At 38.1% G+C, this 23,197-nt stretch overlaps 1 protein-coding gene across 2 annotated transcripts in view; it reads left to right on the top strand.

Moving 5' to 3' along the window:
• The window catches only part of UTRN (utrophin), a 339,386-nt gene that overhangs the window by 127,983 nt on the left and 188,206 nt on the right, over nt 1–23,197 (top strand). The window contains exon 51 of one of the 2 annotated variants that reach the window (XM_074144306.1): nt 3,024–3,213. In XM_074144306.1, the coding sequence (XP_074000407.1) occupies nt 3,024–3,213 (190 nt within the window). Of the gene's footprint in view, nt 1–3,023; nt 3,214–7,564; nt 7,709–23,197 lie in introns of those variants that run through there. The other variant, XM_074144303.1, reaches the window with a different exon arrangement.

Genomic DNA, 23,197 nt, shown 5'->3' with positions numbered 1-23,197 from the left:
TGTTTTTATAGCATAATGCTTTAAAATACTGGTTTGTTCCCATGCTTGGAAGTTGTGGAAGAATGAGTCCTGAATAGCACAAGAATACTACCAGGAAGACTGTAGCCATGGCATGTAAAGTTGAAGGAGCTTATTTTAAAACTGTTGGCATTAAGAGATTGAAGCTCCCCAGCTTGACATTGTGTAAATTGGATACTCTGCCCAGTGACTATTTATGTTCTATTTTTATACTTTAGGGTGAAACTGTAGTAATTCTGTGCGGTTTGGCTGCCTCCATGGATTACAGTTGCTGTCTGTACTGTCTCAGATGTTATTTTCTGCTTTTCTTTTGATCACACACCTGTATGCATTGCAGATTTTTAGTTTAAATCTGAAAAACTAATTGGGTGGAACAGAAGGCTGAAACAGTGCCATGAAAACTTAAATAGTAGAGTTACAATTTTCTTTTTCTTCTTGGATGTGTCTTTGCTAATAGAATCTGCTGAGACCTTCTTCACTATCACTGTGTTAAGTAAAGTTAGCTGCATTTGTAAAGGCTTCTCCAGGTTCTCCTTACATTTAATTTTTACATCCTGGAAGGACCACTTGTCTTTTGAAGCTGTTCTAATTGTATTAGAATTCTTTGAAAATCTGAGTCATCTTTTTACAGCACAGGGTAGTTGTTAATCTGCAGTATAGAACTCTCCGTAATTTTTTGTTTTACTTTTGTGGCCTTTACTGGAAAGAAATGTGTCTGCTCTGCAAAAGTGTTGCTCACTACTGCTAGAAGGTCCTCTTTAAGAGAACCCATGTAGTCTTAAAACATTAGTTGTAAATCTATTAATTTATTCTGCTGGAGTATGTATTTAATGAAAGGAATGATTTTCAGCTTTTATTCAAATATCAGGACAGCAGTGGGATTGTAATAGGATTTCATTCTTTCCTTTAATTTCAACCAAGCAGAAAGTTTGAGAAATTAAAACTTTAGGCTGAAGAAGACATTCTTCAATAAATGTTATTAGCTACAAAGTTCAGGTTGTCTCAGTTCCAATCTAGTACATCAGTACTTAGACTTCGAGATCTGGGTCACTTGCAGCGTTTCATCCTTTGGGGCTTTTCTTTTTCTTTGAAGGTCACCTTTATTACCAGTCTGTTCTTCCTGTTGTCACTCCTGTTCTTCCACCTTTGGCCTTAACCCCCTGCTGCGTAAGAAAATCCCTGCAGAGGGAGAGGGTTTTGAAGTCAGAGCTCATAACTGTTTTTACTTTACGTTTTTCTCAGAGATCCTTGGTGTGCTCTAATTTTTGAGCTGGTGCTTGTTATCTTTTCTAGGCGATATCTATCAAACCATTTGTAATCCCTAGCATGCTATTTACTATTTTTTTTTTTTTTTTAAGAGTGGGTGAAGCATTCCAGAGCTTCAAGTGAGAAGCAAAAATGAAAGCTTTTTGCCCTGCTAGTCATTTACCAGTAACCAAAACTTGGGCAACCGTGAAGTCAGGAATGATTCAAACAGTCTTATTTTGGATAAAGCAATTATTAACAAGTGACATAAGACTTAAGCTCCTAAAGTGGGGGTTGCAACACTGTCTTTTTGCAAGTAGTCTCTAGAAAATTCAGTTGGTTATGCTAATACTTAGGAATGTGAGCCTGGCAGAATTGAAGTTGCATGAGATTTTCTTACTGTCCTTGAAGAAAAACAGCTTTTCCTTGCATCTGTCTTTTCTGATGTGCTAGTAAACCAGAATACCTGCTTTGAAACGTCATCCTGAATGGTACCGAACACCTGCAGCTTCTTTTCTAAAAAGACTATTTCATCTACTTTTGAATCACACAGTGATTCCCTAATACTGCTGAGCAGTACTATTGCCGCAGCATAGCAAGGAAAAAAGAAAGCCTAAGTAGAATAGGAGGAGGCAGAAGACACATAAGTTTGATGGGCCTGTCTGGAAAAACCTGTTCAAATCCTGTGAAAAAATCAAACGCTGAGTGTTTTGGCCTTGTCTTACTGGAAATTAAATATCACTTTACCCCTGAAATCTTACAATATGGTTAGTGCTTGATGTGAGAATAAAATTGAACTTCCTACTTAGCAGCAGCGTTCTAGATACTAGGCCTGTTAGGGATTTCTGTACAGTATGCTGATGTGGGACAGCTTGTTTCTTTCTTTTGTCCTGATTTTGGGAAAAGAGATACTGCAGAATAACAGGCTCAAATGGATGAAATCTAGCTTGTCATGCTTTAATTAATGTTGTCAATCAGAGCTTGTAAAATTGCTGACTATAACAGTTTCCCATCTGAGTTTCATTTCAATGACAAGGAAACAGCTCTGTTATGCAGAAGCATAACGTGATCTTTTTCCTAGGAAATCTTTTGAAGTTACATACCAACAATACAATCCAAAGGTTTTAAATGAGTTCCTTCCATCTAAAAAAAAAATCCTTACAAACAAAAATTTTGTGTTTGTACCAACCAGAGATCTTTTGGATTGATTGAAAATTTGGACTATATTCTGCCAGTCTCTTTTTTCGATTTAAGCCTGTTGAGCATGGCTTGACTGCTATGATAGCAGTGTATTAATCTGAGTGATAGTGTCAAAAGTCTTGCCTTTTAGCAGAGAGAACTTGACTCTTACAAATTTAGAGAAATGTTTCTGGTTACTGCAAAAGAGGAGGAAAAATATCCCCCAAACCCTCCGTGCTTCTACTCTATATGGTTTTTGTTGATGAGGAAAAGCATTCGCACTTTTCACATGGGAATAAGACTTCTACCATCCGGGGGATCGTAAGTCCATGATGGTAATACTTAAAGAGGAAAAGCTAGGTTTTTAATTAATAACTGCCTTTCTTCCACATGCATTTTTAGAAAGGGCTGTGACATATATAACCAGAACACCAGTGATATAAATAATGATAAAACAAGCTGTGACAGATGTATAGTTTCTTAATAGAGTTAACATTCAGATTTCCTTTTAGTAGTTTCATTATGATGTATGTAGTGCTGTATGTTATGGGGGACTATTTTGACACTTGTCTTGTTTTCAGAGCTGTTGATAGGCAGAATTTCTTGGAAACAGAGATGAAGACAGTACAGGCCTCACACAAGGATCTGGAGAGCTTCCTCAAGTGGCTTCAAGAGGCAGAGACGACAGTTAATGTTCTAGCAGACGCATCCCAGCGTGAGAACACTGCTCAGGACAGTGCCTGCGTAAGGGAACTCAGAAAGCAGATGCAGGTGAGAAACTAAATAATACTGCTGTTATTCATGCGTTTTTTCAATGGCAAATGTTATAAAAGAAAGTTATCTACTAGAGTTGGGAAATGTGCAGCCTATTAGAAGGTGTTTAAAAAACAGTATTTTGGAAGTCAGGTGCGTGAAGGAAACAGATTTTTCTTCCTAAGGTTTGAAAGACGTATTTTGTGGGCAGCTGTGGCACTGAGGGCTCTTAGATGTTGTTGGAGAGGTACTGTGTTCAGGAAGTGTATTAAACCTTGGAGGGTAACTATTCAGGAAGTGTATACTTGGTGAAACCAAGTCATGTTGTGAGATTGTCCAACCAAACAATTTAATCTACTTCCCTCCAAGTAAAGCTGTCGTGGGCTGCACTGTCTCCTATCCCTGCCTGCACCTTCCTCATGCTTTTCCAGCAATCCAGGAAGTTTTTGTGCTTGGATCATCTCTTCTCCCTCTCCTGCTGCCCATCAGCTCCCCAGGTGACCTTCCTTCCCACACAGGACGCAGACTGGAAACCTAAGAAATAACTGAAGAGACTAAATGACACCACTTACAGTCGTTTTTCATATAAGGACACCCCAGCTTGTCTAAAATCTAGAAGGGAGATCCATTCTCCCTGTCTAAGAACCATGGACTAGCTGAGTACCACATTGTCTGACTGTTCTTTCTTTTGCATATCCCTGCTTTTGCACATCCCATACATCTCCTTTGAGGAGGTAGGAGGGAGAGAGAGGAGCTGGGTTCAGTCTGCAGTAAGGGTACAGTATGCCGAGGGAAAACAGGAGGAAAGGGTGTGGAGACCTGACAGCTCTTTTAAAAATTAACATTTTTGGGTCTGTGGCAGGAAAAGGTTGAACACCACCGGCTGAAAGGATTTTATGTTTCTATGATATATGAATTTCCTGGATTTCCTTTGTCCTGTTTACCTGATGTGAATGCTGTTCATGTGTCATCTTTCTCCTGAATGTTTTAATATAATTTTTCCTTCAATTAGATTGCATCATTTAGTATGGTTGTTTTGATATGCACAGAACTGGGCGGCTAGATCAATTATTAAATCCTGCACTCTGGGTTTGGAATAAAGTCTGTGGTCTAAGTTCATGAGGTTTGAACAGCTGCTAATGAAAAGAAGTGCTGCTTTCAGTAGTGCTGTTAATCTGAACATATCTACATTGAATTTTAATGAAACAAGGCAGTTTAAAGTATCTGACAGCAAACCACTTACTAATCATAAGGAAGAGAACAATATATTGTGGAAGCTCGTGTCTGACTTGACACTCACCAATGTTTGTATGATACTGGTCAGTCAGGTAACTCACCTGTAGAGATGTGGCTCTTTGTGAAATCCTGAGATTAGTCTGAAATGGCACCACCTAGAAGTTAATGTTATACTTGTTTGGGGTTTTTTGCCAGTAAAAGCTAGTATAGTGGAGGTGGAAGAGCTAAAACGAGGCGGCAGGAAGCTAACAACATGAGGTGGTGCTGTGTGTAAATAGTCTTATTTCTGCATTGCCTTGCATTCTGTGTAGTCAATCACACCAAGATAAAGCTGTTATTTCACAATTTGCTTGCTGGGTCTATGCAGCTGTGAAGCACCTTGGTCATGGAAGATTATTTGTCCTCCTTCACTGGGCTGCAGTCTGGTTAAAATTGCCAGGGTTGTGCGGTGTGAAGGGAGAACTGCTGGGCAAGATGGGCTGCAGTGTGGAGAAGGTCTATAACCAGCTCTCGACCATGCCCATTGTCCTGGCTTGTAACCATTGAGAAGGCAGATGTGGGTGCTTGGGCATGGCCTCCACTTGTTCAGCATAACGTTACCTGATATTCTCCACCTTCTTCTGTGACTGTATGCTTCTACACACTGTACACATGAAGCTTAATCACTTACCTTAGCCATGACTTTACATAATATTGTGTGCTTGTTTCAACTACCAAAGGAAGTTGAGCATGTCAAAGACTATAACAGCGTAATGGCTTCCAAAATGAACTTTTCCCCTAGCATCTTTCAATCTCACTTTAAATATAACTGAAGACATTCATTTAGTGACACTGGAAAACACTCCAAAATCAATGTTTGTTTTCAAATATTTGTTGAAATTAACTTTGGAGAACAAAATGAAGCTCTAACATTTTGCTGTACGTTAAAAAATCAAGCCCGCTCCCTTGCAAGTTCTAAGCTTAAACAAAGATAATTTCCTATTCTTCCCTTGTTAAGTGGTATTAAATAACAATGTTCTTCTCTTTGTGCTTTGTTGAATACATGAACAAGTATTTCTTCTAAAAGGTTATAAGAAGAATTAAGGGCTTGTGACTTTCTTCACTCTGTGTGAAGATGCCTCTGCCCCCAAGGCCTGTGCATTGAGTAAAACTTTACTGTGAGTTTAAGGTGTGATAGATCTAGGTGAAGTATGTGATGAACATAGGCAAAACATGACGATTTTTTGGTTGTTCTTGTTACACGTCATGCGTTTTCAAAATAGGGTCATCTGTTAAACTGGCATCTATGCATGGCAGGACTATCCTCCATTACATTGTGTGTCTAACTTGTTTGGCTGCAGCTAGAGCCATTCTACAGTGGAATTGGTGATCTGGGCACTGTTGAAGCTTTGTTTTGGCTTCCATTGTGACATCTGAGGCTGGCAACAGTACTATGCAAATAATGCAAACTTTGAGTGCGGTAATTATTTCTTAAAAGAGGTTGAAACCTAATTTGAAGCAAGTTGTAAAAAATGAGCTAGGAAGTAGTAAGAAGTAATGCCGGTCAATGTGTGTGAAGTCCTGTGCCTACAGAAGTAAAGGTGTTCAAAATGATTTGAAAATTTCGTTTTATTGTAAATTAAAAGCAACATGACTAGTGGTGGCTTGTTTGTGTCACTGCTTGATTCGAACTTGTATATTAGTTGGGAAGAAAAAAAGCAGAACTGAAAGAAGGCAAGTGTGGACTGTGGGTTCTGTCTTGCACAGTTATTTCTGAATGCCTCAGTGTTTCTGGACATGTGCTCCTTCATAGGTTTCCTCAAAAGATGTTCATCAACAGCATATCAGCTAATGATGGTGGGCTAGAGCTGCTAGGCTAAAGGAACAGACTTGTGGTGGGAGAGAAGAGTAGATATAAGCCAGGAGCAATGGAGTACATATGAACTTGTGATGCTACCTGTAGTGCCTCCATAGTGTGCTGATTGATGTGCTTGAAATTTGTATGTACCTGTCCATGTGACAATATGCACATTAAGTAATACGATTTCCTGTAATGTCTACCGCCTACTATGTTAATAATGGCCTCCCTGGACCTTTTCTACAGCAGCCTCTCTAATACAGGTTTAAGTAGATTCATCACCTTTGGAAGTAATAAGAAATAGCTGCATTGTGAGTGCCTCGCTGGTAGCAAAGCACTTTCATGCTCTTGAACATTCTACCGCCATCCTTAGATGGCTTAAATAATTCTGCTTTGTCATGGGAAAAACATCAAAATGACGTTAGCTCTTTGGAGTGAAGGATGGCTAGAAAAAGGGGTGAAGGCACAACTGTATGCTTTCAATTTGTCAAACCCCTATTCTTCCTTGTCCTGATAAGTCATTCAGGAAAAGATTTTAATTGGAAACGGCTCCTGAAAAGCATTCCTACTTTCTGGCACAAGTGAGAATCCTTTGAGATCCCTTTGACTAAATTAGCTTTAAGAGAGTTTTCATAGCAGGGAGGTTTACCCCCTGCGGTTTTTCCTTTTGTACTGGGTAATCTAGTTTTGAGAAGTGCACGTGTGATTTATTAACCTTTAACGTATGGCTGATATAATTAGGGCAGGTATCCCTCTGCTCCTCTCTCAAGATTTATAACACAGTCTGTTATTCCACTCACTCTACAGCTCTGCCAGAGCTGCGTTTAGTCTGAGAGCGAGAGCATCCTTTCCCGGAGTGAGGGAGCAAATGCTCAGTCTGCCGATAGAAAGCAGCTACTGGGGGAGAACAACTGTTGTGATACACTGGAGCTGTCTTCCTGAAGGAATTCCTTTTTTGTTCCTGCAGCTTTCAGGCTTAAATTAATAATCTTTCTTGGTTATTTAGTGCACTCCTGCACGGTGGCAGACGCTTGGCTGCTCAACAACTTCCTTTCCCCTCTGCATGAGCAAAGCTGAGCAGCACGGGTTAGAAGAATCTGTGAAGGCTGTTATTTTTTTGCATTTGTTTCGCGGGGTTATTTTGGGAGAGAAACTTATGCTATATCAACCTCCTTTGCCTTTGAAACGTATAAAGCCTGTGGCTTGCAAAAGCAGTCCTGGAAGAGAGCATGCTCAGAAAGCTGGCAAATCATTGTCCAGTGACCGGGAGGAAATGATAGTTGCTCTTCATTTATAATGCAAATTCTGAGGTGTCTTCAGAAGTGTGGCAAACTTAAAATGATGGCTGTGGTGAGAACGTCTCTGCAGAAAGTTGTGGTGTTGTTGCATCGTTTACAGAGGATGGCAGTTTCTTCTCCGCGTTACCAGAAGCTTTGTAAGGTAAGAAATATAAGCCCTAAATCTTGAGAGTGTCTGATGCTAACTCTGTTGTCTGAGATAAAAAGAAAGTAAGCCTAGGTACTTTTGACGCTCATCCCATACTATCTAGTGTGTTTTTAAAGCGTGCCATGCTGTCATGTGCTTGTGTTCTTAAAGCATGCAATACAAAAAAACCTGTGTGCTTGTTCAGTGATACATTTTTTAAAAAAAAGTGCTCTCTTGCCTACCATTTAAGTGTCTGGAAGGAAACTGTTAATGTTCAATGATCTCTTGTAAAATACTACCACATCTTCTTTACCAAAGGAGTTGATTAATTCTTGGTAAATGCAGTACTTTAATTCCTGGGTACCCATTATATAGAATAACTCTGTTTTTCTGTGCCCAGTGTTTTTGCTTTTGAGCTTTATGAAACTTTTAATTAGGAATGAGTTCAGCAGACTAATATGTAGTCATGAAATTTTCACTTCACTTGCCTGTATTTATAGAGTTCTTTCAGAGATAAGAAATAAGGAAAAGTTGGAGGAAAAAGCATGTTGACATAGGCTACCACTCATATTGGTATTTTTGCTGTTACCTGTTTTGGTGGCTGCCTGTTTCTGCTTCCACTGAGACTGTGTTTACTCCTTTCTTTTTTTTTTTTTTTTTTTTTTTTTTACACAGGTTCAGTAGTTGAGAACTCTAACACTGTGGTTGTGATCTAAGCTACCTAGTAAAAATACATTTTTAAAGCAGGTTGATCACTCACTAGATTAAAATAATAAAAAGTAAATAAATTTCAAACTGGTCTGTAAAGTCCACAAGTTAATACTGCTGCAGTGTTGGTGTCTGTGTAGGATGGTCATGCTGTGGGATATTATTGGACTTTAATATAAGGATCCTGTGTTATAACTTCAGAAAAATATAAAATTGGAGAGGTTTTCAGCTGTATACTTACACAACCATATAGAAATTCTATTTGTCTGCCTTTGAACTTGTTTTTTTATTCTTGCTGCTTGTGATGCTTTAAAACTGTCTGTATGTTTTGGTGAAACTATGCCTGAGTTTTTCATACAAGGTATGTGAAAACCAAAGTGCGCGACCATGTCTTGTTCCGATGATAAAGTGAAGCCACCGTAACTCATCGTAGTTGTGTCAATCTGAGGTGTGTTTTCTATTATGAGAAATAAATAAATGACATCAAGTAAAAATGATCCCACCTCTATAGTAGAGTTTGGAAGTAATAAAAGGGTATAATAGGGTGTCTGGTTCATAGCAGTGAAGCTTGTAGTAGTAGTTTGGGCATACAGGGAAAATCACATTGTTTTCAAATGGGTGTTTCAGTGTGCTCCTGTTTACAAAGCTGTACTAAGAGGTGTATCTTCATTATGAAGAATGATAGACAGTCGTTTGTGTACATACAAGCTATTTTAACAAGCATGCCTCAGTTACTCTTGCCTTTATCAATTGTATCATTAAACAGCCCTGTTTGCTTTTGTGAATAAGGCAAATCTTTTTTCATTAATGTAAAGACATGGTTTTTAATTGTCTTTTCATAAGCACTAGGAAATTAAAAGTGCTTTAAAACCTATTTAGTCACATTTTTATGTATAAGCTTGTTTGTAACAATTTTGTCAAACAAGAACTATTTAGGGACTCTTGCAGTAATAATTATTTGCTAATTAGCCTGAGAGCCTAGTAAATGGTTGAATACTTAATTTGTTGAGTTTAAATCTAGCCAAGGGGTAGTAAAAAAATCTTCTCAAAGGCTGTTCCTAACATATATTTTCTCATTGAGAATCCATGCAATGATAGCCTTGGTAATTTTTATATAGCTTAACATCACACATTATATGTTTTTCTGTTTGTGAAAAGGTCACGTGGCTTAGTTTTTTCAGATGTTTCTGCTTAGTTTACTGAAAGTAGAATTGTTGGTCTGCCTGTAGAGTGAAATGAGAACAGATTGAGGAAAAAAGGAATGGTTTACAATCCCAGTCACTTCCAGCAGGTGTCAATGTAAGGCAGTGATATATGGGAGTCTGGTGATGGAAACGTTAATACTTAGATGAGAAAATGGTATGGAAATTACAAATTAAAAGCAACTATGACAGTGTGTCAGGAAGGATTTCTTGTAGTGCTCTGTATACTTCTGTCTTTGGAATTTCACAAGTTTGGACATGTCTTGTGAACTCTGTGGATGTGCTAATATACTTCAGTTCTGCTAAAGAGGTTATTTACTATAGAGTATATGAATTATTGCATTGTGTACAGGGTAGCTACTTTGTGAACTAGCATTTAAATGTTTCATGTGAAGGGTCTCTGAAGCATAACAGAGTGCCAATGAAATAAACATTAAAAAAAGTGCCAATGAAATATTTAAGACAAATTCTTGAAGTTAGTGTTTGCCTGTTTTAAATGGCAGTTTATAAAAGAATAAATAAGGCTTTATTATTGAACTGTACTGGGGAAAATCATAATTGTTCCTCTTATTAGCAGCTTCATGTAATAGTAATGCTCAGCATTCATAATCTTCATTTTTCAAATTTCTTAAAAGCAGAAACAAAAATAAACACTTTGGTGACGTATTACAGCATTGCTGAAAAATCGGAAATCCAAGGTTTAGGATATTTCTTCTTTTGCTGCTTTTTCTTTCACTAATTCCTTTGTACCAAAGTGACTTTTGTGAGATATAACTTTTCACTAGTATTGCTATTTGATGATATTACAGTGAATTAGTGGCATACAAGAGCAAAATGTGTACATTTAGCAGTATGTTGTCAGGACAATGTGTAATTTTTTGCTTTATTGTTGTTCGCAGCTTTGTTTCCTGACTCTTTTGTAACATTTTGACACTCAAAGCGAACAAACAGAAAAATGTTTTCTAGGGGCTGTCATCTGCTCTGTGTTCTTGCTATATGTGATTGTTCCTTAAAAAATGTCTTCTGTTAGGTATATCCAACTAGCTCAGACAAGAATGAATTTAGATTTTTATTTGGAACATCAAAATCATGGTAGAACATTGACAGATCTCTTCTGAGAGACCAGAACTGCAATATTACTTATGAAAATGAAGTCAAAAATTGGAAAGCTTTCTCCAACTTCCCTGACCGAAGTGAAAGAATAGTGCTTCTCTGTCAGATAAACGATTACCTTGAAATATTTATCCTACTTGTGGACCTTGACTGTGGTATTTTTGAAACACATTGCTAGCATTCAGGGATTGGGGCATTCATCCACTGGAGGACAGATTGTGGAACATAGCTAGTAGCTGAGAGAGTATTTTCTTATTTCTTTTGTGATGGCTTCTTGAGAAGAGCCCTCTTTAAAAATAAGTAAATAAATAATCACTCCCCTTCCTATAAAATACTTGAAATCTCACACCTCACCCAACATGTCTTATGAATGCATAACTTAAAATGCAATTCTCTCATTTTCTGCTTTGTGTTTTTTTTTTTTTTTTTTTTATGACTAGTGTTATATTTGTAAAGCCACAGGAATTAAAAGCACAGTGAATGCTGGGGTCAGCCAGAATCATCTTTTGCTGTGACACTGGTGATTGCATTCCATTTACATTATGTTGAATTTTGGGAGTAGCAGCAAAGGCTCTGTTCCTATGAAATTTTGAGAAAATGTGAAGGTCATGTGGGAATGGGGCAAAAAAAGAGGGAAGGGCTCTGTTGAGAAATGGGTAGGCTAATCCTGATTCCAATGAATTCAACTAAGCTGAGTTTTCTGATGTTTACATGACTTCAAGTTGATTTAGAAAATAAATCATTGGCACTTGATCACATTTGGGTACGAAATACAGATGTGGATGTGGATGAAATACAAGTGTGGATGAAGAGGATGCATTACGGCGGCAAAGTAGTACTTATTTATTGGACAGTAGAGGTCAGAACAAAAGTTAATTTTGGAAGTGTGTCCTGAAGGAGGCTACTGTAATAAGCTAGTTGTTGATTGGAAAACAAAGCTGCACTTCTGTCATCAAAAGCATTGCTAAATTACACAGACAGTTTCTTTTTTTAGATGAGAAAGTGAAGTCTGGACTGCTCGATATTGTTCTAGTAGTTCTAATTAGATCTAGATCTACCATAGCTTTCCAAATGTTGTCACTGCCTACCTGGTGGGTTATTAGTGAAGGTGGAGCTCTGTGAAAGGAACAGAGGCAGCGGGAACAAGCTGCAGTGGGGGGATTGGGTGTAAGGGCAACAATTCTGCACAGCAAGTGTAGCTGAGCGCTGGAGTGGGCTTCCCAAAGAGGCTGGGTATTTCCGTCTCTAGAGGTATTAAGCTGTAGTGGATAAGGTCCTCAGCAGCCAGACCTTGCTTTGAAATTGGCTTCTGGAATTGGCAGGAGGTTTGACTGTGTGACCTCCAGAGGCCTTCCAACTTGAGATTTTCTATGATTCTCTGTGCTAGTGCCCTATTAGCTTATGGGTGAAGACTGAAAGTCAAAACTGTAGTGTGGCAGTTTTCAGCTGTGACTGTGGTGTCTACTTCCTATCTAAAGAACTTCATTTTTACCCCATGTGAAAAATTCTTACTACTCTGCTGAATTTTGATCTAAATCTGGGGCTGCTATGAGTCTGCTCTACAGCCATAGCATGTGTTCGTTTGCGAATCCTTTTGGTGTCATGTAAACTTCTGCATTTTCAGATTACATTTTCAAAACTGAAAAAGAACATGCCACTAGCCCCTTTCAGAGGAAGGTTGTGCACGTTTTGAGTGATGAAGCTGACCTAAATGTAACTGTTTTGTTTTGCCGTTTGTCTAATTATAGTCAGTGCCAAGTGAAACTGTATAATAAATGGGTACTTTATTGTAAAACCGTTTTTGCAGAAGACTGGTCTCTAATGCTCTGTGTATGTATAGGCTTCTCCAGAAATAAAAGTTTCTCTAAGGTGAGAGAACAAGGAGAAACAAAATAGGAGAGGACATAAAGCTTCATAAATTTGGTATTTTTAACTGCTGCACCAGTCATTCCTATTTGCAAGCGGAATGCAGCTTAACAGGAGAGAAAATGGGTTCTAGGATATAACTTTTTAAATTTCAGTAGTATTTTGGAAAGGGAGTAAAGGAGGAGAGAAGATGCGAGTGAAATATTTCAGGACCTGCTTTTAGAATCCTCTTACATTTAAAGGCAAGTCTGATTTTTTGAGCTGAAAATATTTTGCTATTGCAGCAAGAATGAAAATGACTTTAAAATATAGGGTAGTTCTGTTAAGGCGTGAATGTAGGATTAATGGGAAAATTGACTTCCATGAACTTCACGTGTTTACAGGAGCTGGATCAATATTTGATATATGAGACCATCTTACCGTAGTATTTTACCACAGTGCTTTTTGATTGCTGACATTTTTCAGGGAGTAATGTTTTTCCTCTTTCCCTTAGGGCTTAATTACCATGCCCAAATTCATGAAGTCCTGAAGCTGTAGGTGCCTAAAACAGCATAGTGCTTCACCAGTTCTCCTCTTGAGAACTTATCGTCTGTTTTGTCTTCTGCCTCATGCAGATTATTCGAGCTAATTTTTGAGAACCCTGCACTCGCGCTGGGAAAATAGTGCTAGTCATCAGGGGCTCTTCCGGAGTTCTGCCCTCCCTTTTGCTTTCCCTTCTGTTTTTAATCAAGAGAAACTGCTATGAGACTTCATGTTCCAAAGTTGCCCTGCAAGCTTCCTATTTCATATCCGCTGCTTGCAGACCTGAGTGGCTCTCTGGCTGCCCTGAGATGTTTTCATGCCGGGCACTCTTGATACATTTTGCTGCAAAGCATTTTACTTCAAAGCAGAAGTAACTTACGCGGTCCCACATAGATGGGTAATTGAATGTGGGTGGAAGATGTCAATGGCGTACCTGATAATTGATGTCCTGTGTAGCGCTACAGTAGGCAATTCTTCATAGTCATAGTGGGGTCTGGTGTATGGTAAATATGGCAGGTGCTGCCAGTGAAGAAACAAATAGAAATGCTGCTGGTGCTGTAGATGCTCCTCAGGGGCTGATGAGTCTTGTATTTGTGGGCCCAGTGTTGTGCTAACAGGGGGAGTTCTGGCTTCTCTGCAGTGGTGTTTCAAATTTCTGACACGAAGAGAGCATCCTTCCTGGGGAGAGGCGGAGACTCTGGTTTTCAATGCTTGCTCAATTCTTGGCATTTCTGCTGAGACTGCTGACCAATTAGTGCTTAATTGTGCTGGTTTTGGGATGTGGTCCTAGTACAGTCATCTGAGGTCGCTGCTTTCTGTCACCTGCCATTTTTGGGCTCAGCTTGAACTATGCTTTTTTTCTTTTCTTCTTTTTTTCTTTTAAGGAAGAATGCATTATTAACCCTGAACTAATCAGTCACCCTTCATGTTTAATTTTTAATGTTCCATATCAAGTACTGTTAACTTTTGGTTAATGTTCTCTCTTATTGTTCGCTACAAAGAGAAGTATTAATTTGCTGCAAGTTCCAACACTGCGAACTAATTGAAACAAATGTCTTTCTCCTCTTTCTTTCCATTACTGAAAGGAAATTTTAAACTTCAGAGTTTAAATGAAGATTACCCACCTATTAATGTTTGGGTTTCTCTGAGATTAGGAAGGAGGCATAGTAAAAGTTAGAGTTTACACAAAATATTCATACACTACCCCCCAGTTATTTCCTTATTAGTAAGCAGAACACTTTCCTCTTTTGGAAGAGGGGAAAAATGGGACCAGAAAGAAAAAAGGAAAGCCTCTTAATGACATTTCACTTCTTTGCTATGTGTTTGCATCAGGAGTTAACAACCGTCCCTCAGCTGTTTTCACTGAAATAGCTATATATCTATTAGCAGGCCATTATCTTTCACTTCATATAGCCCAATAGTGCAGTGATAAATTAGCTCTGGAATTTCTTAGAGAAAATAAGCCCTCAGTAAGCCATAGCCCTCAGTAAGAAAAATACGACCTTAAACAATTCAGCTGTTATCTGTAAGCAGATAACTTAGCCAAATAGCTGGATTGTGGAAGACTCATCCCTTATAATGGAAAAAAACATTATTTCCACTACATAAGGGTACTTCTAAATGAAAATAGGGGAGGTAATTGAGAGGATTTTATTGAATAATTCGGATCTGGACATGACATTCCATGAGCCCTGTCTCTCTTGAAACTGATGTGATAAGGCCCTTCCTGTAGGCTTGGTTAAAATTGTTTAGAATTAGAAAACAAGTGGATTCTGTGACTTTTGGACTAGGATAGAATTTTTTTTTAAATTTTAATTTTGTCTAAACCCCCTTTTTGCTAGATGACTGAGTCCTGTCTTACTGTTGCAATCAAGATTTCAGGCCTCTCGGGGGCTTTGGGTTGAGGAGAGCACAGCAGTTTTGTCTGAGAGGAAAGCAAGTGTATGTACTCTTCTTTTTCTCTTTCCAGAGGTGTAGTAATGACCTTTTTCATAAGAAGAAACTACCCCTCTGCCAGCAAAACACGAGCATGCATTTTGCAAGTGTTTCTGATGGTTGTATGATGAAATGGGGCTGGTTCTTAGCAAACAGCATTAAAAATATCGGCCTTCTTTGAATAATGGTGCAAATGATTGTTATTTTTAATTGGAAAAGAATGCTAAAAACCCTCCCCTGACAACCCCAGGGATTTTGTGATTGTGGATAAATCTTTGGAAGTTGTGATCAGGTTCTAAGGACCAGCAGGCCTTATCCTGTGTAAAAGCCTCCTATTTAAATTATCATTTAATAATACTTTGAGTGGAAAGTCTAAAATACAGAGACTCCTTTTCTATACTTCAGGACTACTTTTCTAAAGCAGCCTCATAAATTGAAGGTATCAGCTAAAAGTTATTTTCAGGTATGGATTAGGGTCAATTCAGTAAAGGAAAAGTGTCAGAGGGAATAGCATTGCTAAAACTTAAAGCATGGTTTTATTTCGACATTGCTGGTAAGTGACTGCAACGGGAGTGTAGAACTGTAGGCTGCTTGTGTAAAACAACAGCTAATTGAGCTTGTCTATGGTTACTGACCTGTTCCCGTGGCATAAAAGACAGTATTCATTTGGGAACATGAGGAGTGGTTGGTACACTGCTGATCTGCAGACGGTAGCAGTGATCAGTAGTGCATTTCAGTGGAACAATCTTTTAGTGTGGCTGAAGAGCAACTAATTTTTTTCCATGGATCTGTAATGAACCTCTAGTTCTAGGTTACCAGGTAATCTGTTCATACGAGAAGAAACATGAAAGAGCAGTTGAATGGAGATTCAATGCAACAAGTAAACAACAGAAAATGTGAAAACAGAATGAAAGATGGCTTTGGCTAATGTGTGGTTAGTATTTTAAAAGGTAGTTAAGCTTGGGACCAAGCCAAGGTTATACTTGAGTCTAAGAAGACTATGTGATGCACTGGGTTAAGTATATTAATCTTTAATATTCAAAGTTCCTAATCAAAATTTGAGGAGGCTACAAATATTTTGTTGGTGAGCCAGTACAGGCTTTAACATTATTGAGGTCCAGTATATTGTTGAGAAGGTGTTTGTTCCCTGGAGGTTCAAGTTGGTTGTGCTGAAACTTAATGAACGTTATTCTAGAAAAACAGAGGAATTATAGGCTAAGCAAAAAATTCATGGCTGCAAACCAGAAGAAATGAAGCCCTCTGTGTTACTTTTGCATATTTAATAAACTTGGCTGATAACATGCTCATAGCATGCTCACTCTAAGTCTCTTGTGCCAGATAAGAACTGCTAGAAGTTATACCAGTCTGTCTGTAAAAAAACCTACAGATGTTCTTTGAGGTGGGAATTAAGGGCTGGTTTGAAAATAAATGTGCTTGAATGTTACACAATTTTTAGGTTGCAAAAGGAGGGGAAACACTATCACAAAAAAGATGGAAACAAACAAACCACAGCCCAAAATAAAGCTATAGAAAAAGTAGGATTTCTATGCAAGTGATATGTGCATGATAATATATGTAGCATATATATGATTACGTTCAAGCTTTTTTTGAAACCAGGACAAAGGAAGACCCTGTATGCATGGAATGTATCTATTTTTTCTTGTATGAAATCAAGGAAAATGAAACATAACAACTTAGTTGTTAAGATACTTTCTGAATGGCAGATCTAGAACAGAATACAAGAGATTTTTAAACAGAAACTGGTGAATGTACAGGAAGGCTCTAAACTATATCTTTTCCAGGCTTCAGTCCAATTGCATAGGACATGTGAAAGGGAACTGTGATTTAGATCATCTCAGAAAGCCCGGGGCACAAAGCTAAGTATAATAATTTGTCTTGTTTAGCATTGTTTAATTTGATTATAAAGTATGTTTAGATTTTATGGCTGTTTTGGTACTGTCCCAGCAACTTTGCAAGAGATAAGTCTTTGGTAGTGACATTTGTGTAGTGACTTAGGGAAAAATAAAATGAGATTAAAGACACTTCAGGAAGAAAAACAGCTGGCTTACGGTTTATGATGATGGCATGAATTTCATGGTCTTGTTGTCTCACCTAATGGTGATTTCCTGGGATGATTTTTGAAGTTAGAGTCAACACACTATTAAATTGAGAGCTGGCAGTCGATCATTACTGTACATGGAGTATTGAAGCTTCAGTCCATAAGGGAGCCTGGAACTTTTACAGACAAGGTGACCAGCATAAATGAACCTGTTGCAAAGGCAAAAAGACACATAAAATAGCATGACCAGGCACAGAGCTACAGAAAACACTCATCTGTCCAGTTGCTTATAGCACTGTCTGTTTTGTTCTTGAGACGCAACATTTTAGTAGATGCTTTAAGGTGAAAAACAATAGTTTGCTTTTCTTCGGAACAAAATTGCGGAGAGTAGAGTTACTCTCTGCTGTAGGAACTACATTAGTGTCGCTGCAGGAGAAGAGTGAGAGGCCTGACTGCATGAAGTAACTGCTTTGGAGGTTTTCGCAGTTTGGAGAGCAAATGAACACTTCTTGTTTCTGACACAGCTCCTTTTCAGACTTTTTTTTTTTTATTAATTTCTGTGATTTGACTGTTTCAAGCAGCAAGGCTGTCAGGGTTTGGACAAAGTGCTGAGACATAAAAGATGCTACACCTCCTTTTCATTCGCTCCTGTGCTATAAATCTGTGCAGATACACAGGCCATCACTGCCTGTGGCTTTTTTTGTAAAAGAAAGCGCACTTTAATTTCTCCTAGTAGAAGAAAGCAGAACAAAGTAAAGTAAATAGTGCCATTCCATTTGATATTCTCTGGCTAATTTTATTCTTTAAAAATTGATCACAGACATAGGAATTCTGAATGCTGATTTCCCCTGTTACTGTAACTGGTTCCTGGCAACTTCCTTTGTGTGACTGTTTGAAATTAATTTTCATACTTTCTTCAAGTGAAAATGGTGACTCCCCCTTCCCTTTTCTCACCTTTTCCTTCCTTTGTCACGTTTGTAATTGCTTGCCTGTCAAGTGTGCCAGTTCCAGGTCTGCCAGCCCTGGCTTTTCAGCTTTGCGGTACTGGCTTCGTTGATTTTACAGATTTTATTTATTTCTCAGTGTAGAAAGGAAGGAGAGTGGCAAATCAAGTTCAGTGGCTGCAGTGAAAGTCTTTCAAGGACCACCCATGGCATGATAAAAAAAAAAAAAGGAAAGCTGAAGTGGCGCTTCCAGGAAGCTCCCATTTTTGGGAGGAGCGTTGTTACCTGCAGACAGCTCTCTTGCTCACAGATGTTGATATGATGAAGGGTCTCTACATGGCAGCAGTGAGATGAGGTGCTGGTAGATGTAGTGGCAGTTGTCAAACCTGCTGGAAAAATTCCCGTTTTATCCAAGAGCTTTTGCCTGAGAGACCATTAAAAAGAAAATTAAAAAGTATGGGGGGTTTTGCTGCCTTCTTTAAGTGAAAATGTTAAACTTATTTGAGGGCAAGTCAATCTTTCAAGTAAAAATGTTAAATGTGTAATTCAAGCCAGTCTTTTAACACCTCGTGCTACAAAGCTTGGGTGCAGTTTTCACAGTGCCCATCTCCCTTCTGGTATCTGAACCAGCATCTACTGACTGCTCTGGTCTCTTTGGGACTTTTAACTTGAGAAAAGCTGAATGGATTCAGTTAAAAATAAGTCACACTTAAAGCACGCAGAAAATAAGGGATGCTACATGAGAAGAAACAGCATCAGTAAAATGCTGGACTCTTAAGCTGCTTGTGATAAGTGGTTGTAAATTGGTTTTATTCCAAATTTCTTCATGTAATCCAGAGTTTGGGGTTGTGGAGCTGGAATTTTTTGCTATAAAGACAAAGCCAAAAGTAAAAAATTGTAGTGGTAGTAGTAACCAGGCAGATAGTCTGATTATTTCTGTTAAGGTGTCACTGTACCTAAATTACTTGTTCTGCCCAGGTGAGCAGAGAAAGCAAAAAGGCAAGAACACTAGTTATTTCACATAGCTTATGGAGAAGAGATTTGGTATCTTGAACTGGTATCTTTGGTGTTGATGGTTACTCCTGCCTGCCTGCTTTTAGCTGTAGTCTTTCTTTGCCAATCCCAGTTCTCCTTCTGGGTAGTCATCAGAGTGATAAATATTCTTTCACATGAAGTAAAAAGTTTACTTTCAAATTTAAGATCAGCTTTCAAATGTTCCCTGGCTAAGGCTGTGTGATATATTGGGAAGTGCTGTTCCATAATCTCAGTCATTGGCCCTTTGAAGTGACAGGAGTAGGCCTCATACTCTGGAGTAGTTTTCTAAATGTACACTTAACTGGTGCAATTTGTGGTTGTTTCATCTGGTTTTTTGCATCATTTAAAAGGCCAAGTTGTCAGTGAATAAACTTTTGGAAATTCTTCCTCAGACTGTAAAAATGTTCTTTGTCACTTCTAGCTCCATGCCATTCCTCATCCCCCATCAGAAAAAGAAACAAAAAGTCCCTTTCCCCACAGGAGCTAGTGGTGCCTGTGTTGCAATACAAATGTCTCTAAAATTTGGATCACTTGCCAAATCTTTCCTTCAGCTTTTCCCCTCTTGCATTGAAATCAGATCTCTAAAATCTCTCCTAGATAGGTTGATAAACTGTTTTAAAGAAAACCTGCTGTTCCTGCTAAGATGAATGTCTTAGCAGTTAGGTTGTATTGCTATCAACACATATTTTATTATTTTCAGTATAAAATCTTGAGCTGTAATGTTTTCCACCAGAAATATCTACAAAATGCTCACCTGACAGTTAATGCGTGGAAATGTCACCTACAGATTACTCTGCAGGAAGGCAGCACGAATACTTGGGGCTCACTTTTTGAGGGAGAAGGAAGACCTCTTCCCTCTTCTCCGTCAGCACTTTCCCAGCTGATGCAATGTAGGTGGAGATGTAATTGTAGACAATAAAGTAAAATGAAACATTTTGTTGCTGCATATTTTGGGGAAACCTACTCCTGATCTTTCTAATGAAGAAAGTACCAGTGCTTCAAAGTAGTGGTATCCCATATCTTGACCATTCTTACATTTGCTACTGACAACTGGTTTCACTAATAATTATTTTGAGACTCTGCAAAGTGAATATTGCAAAAGGTTTTCCTGTGGCATAACTGACACATAAGTTCTTTTAGGGCTAAACTGTATATAAAGTATTAAATTGCACCACACCTGTGCGGTTGCAATGAAACTGTGCATAGAAAGCAAAGCTGCTTTCTTATCCACTCTTGTCTGTCGTGGTGTTTTTATATATGTGTGAATGAGGTAAGTTACATATTTCAGTCTGAGTGATAAAATGGATTTGATTTTAAATTAGAGACATAGTGTTCTGGAAGTGTATGATATGGCTGCACCCGAAAGGGCCTTCAAAATTGCAAATAGAATTTAACAAGAAACATTCCTAAGAACATCTGTTCCTGATGATAGGCAAATATGTGCTAAATTTGTTACCAGAGTTCAGAAAAAGGTATAATAAGCTTGCAATTCTGCCCTAGCATTTTCTTTTGACTTTCTAATGCATCAAAATTAATTTTTGTTGAGGTAGAACCCCCAATTTTCTGTGATGTGTATGGAAAGATGAGCTGTGTGTATATATATGGGTCATGTGATGTTATAAAAGTAGCATCGAAGCTGCACAAATTTAGGTTTGAAATAAGTGAGTAACTCTGAAAGGTATTTCCCCTGTATTTGGGGAATTCACAGTTGTACTTGTGATTTCACTAGGGAAAGATCAAGCAGACATTTGAGGTGATGTTGCATCTTCATGTTTCTCAAACATGAAGAAATAATGTGAGTGGTAAGAAACTGCAGATAAGAAAGCACAAAGAGATTGCTGTGTCACCTAGTCTTAGCCCAATGCTGAGATCATCTATAGCTATGTCACTTCATAAGGATATTTGTCTGGTCTGTTGTTACAGTAGCAGTTCTTACAACTGCTTTTAAGACACATTGTTTCAGCTTTTTCAAGTCTCTACTGTTAAAGCATTTTGTTGCTGGTATTTAATTCTGATGTGTAAATGAAGTTTTCTTCTTTATAATTGAGAGAAGTATATTGTAGGGTCCTTCTTCAACTCACCACATACCTTAATTTACAGTTGCAAAGTTTGTTCCCACGGTAGTTGATATGTATATATTGGAAGACCATTATGACTTTTCCTTCCTCGTTGCTTTGTAGACAAATTATCATTTACTCTGCTCTTCCCTGGATGATCTGCTGTTCATTTAAATTTTTCATGAAACTCCATGACCAAAAGTTGATGCAGATTGTCCGCTCAGACCTTGCTAGAGCTTAGCAGAATGAAAGGCGGTGTTGCTCTTCCATACGTTTCTGATTAGCCTTGTTGGCTCACATTCAGTGTGGGACCCAATGGTGCAGCACCCAGATCTTTCTTTGCAATGCCACCTTCTTGGTCACCACTTTTCACATGGCATTTGCTGTGTTGATTGGTGTTACTCAGTTACGGCATGAGACGTTTGTCTTAGAGGTGTGGCTCTTCTCCTTTTTTCCAAGAGTAGTTCTCAAAATTGCCAAGACTTGTTTCTAGTTCTTTTTTCCAGCATCTTTGTAGCTGCTCCCATCTTAGGCTTCTTTGTAAAAATCAGTAAGTTGACTTTTTTTCTGTTAATCTGTTGTTAATGAAAATATTCAGAAGTACTCAAGACAAGTCCCTGTGCTATCTCTCTTTATATGAACATTGATAGTGAAATTTTTACTACTAAATATAGTTTTTCAGTTAAATATGCTTGCTTCTGGGACCGTCTTGTAAGGCTTTTGCAATTAGTGAAGTCAAGATAAATGGCACCTACTACCACTCCCATATTCCCAAGGTTTGTTATCCTGTTGCTGAAGGAAATTAAGTTAGTTTGCCATGACTGATTCTTGACAAATCGTGTTGGCTGTTGCTAATTTTCTTGTTATGTTTAAGGTGCTTATGATGTGCTACTATTTTTTCACAGGAATTGAAGTAAAGCTTATGGACAGTGAATTCCTTAGCTCCTGCTTTAATTCCTAATTTAAAGAAAAGAATTATATTTGCATTTTTCTGCCATCTTCTGTTGGTTCTCAGAGATAATTGCTAATAGCACTTAGACACAGCCTATTATTTAAGTATTCTTTGGCAAATTTCATAAGATCCACCCAATTTGAGAAAGTCAAACGTACCTAATTACCCTTTGGCCTCTTCTTGCCAATTGAAGCTCAGGTTTTTGCTACTTCATCACTGTGGTTAAATAATTATCTGAACCACAGTATTCCTCATTAGTGAGTTTGGAAGCAAAGTAAAGTATTGAGCATTCCTTCCTTCTCAGTGTAATTTTTAATAGCTTCCCTTTCCAGTCTTGTTACTGGTTGGAATGTAAAATTACTGTTTTCAATAAGTAACTTCATATATAAATACAGGAATTAAGTTAATCATTTATTGGCTTTGTATCTATAGAGGAAATTAACCATTTCCTTAGTGGAATGTTTAATTTTAAAAACTATGTAATAAAACTTTTTTTGGTCATGAAAATAACAGCTCCTCTTTGTATTGTTAAGAAGGTGCATCTGCAGCCAGTGAAGCAAGATTTGGCAGGACAGCATGGAACCGAGTCTAGAAATAACCATGCAAACAGTCTGATCTGAGCCTTATATGTGAATTGTGTATTATTAAATGATATTTTGAATGTTTGAATTTCTCATTGTGAAAGGTACGAAAGGGGCAATATTGCCTTCTGACAAAAAAAAAGTAAGCAGGTTAACTATTTCAAAGTTGCTGTTACTTCTTACTACTTCCTGTTGTTCCTGTAAAGTACTGTAGATTTAGAACCTGGATTTAGCTTTGTAAATGCATTACTATTTTGTATGTACACTCTGTACCTAGCAGATGTGGGTACTTTTTGTCATACCCTGCGCCCCACCCCACCGCCCCCACCATTTTTTTGCATGGGGTTGGTTGGGGTTGGTTTTTTATTTGTTTACTGACATTAAAAAAATGTTGCGTTTTGCTGCTTGGTGTAATGCTTTTTTTTTTTTTTTTTTTTTTATAATCTAGACATACTCACATTATGTATTCTAGGAAAAGATCTTGTCTGGTTTGTCATACTCAAATGGAGACCTCGGTACAACCACTGAAG

The sequence above is a fragment of the Numenius arquata genome, chromosome 2, assembly GCF_964106895.1.
Source record: "Numenius arquata chromosome 2, bNumArq3.hap1.1, whole genome shotgun sequence".
Classification (NCBI taxonomy): domain Eukaryota; kingdom Metazoa; phylum Chordata; class Aves; order Charadriiformes; family Scolopacidae; genus Numenius; species Numenius arquata.
This window is presented reverse-complemented; position numbering and strand designations above follow the sequence as displayed.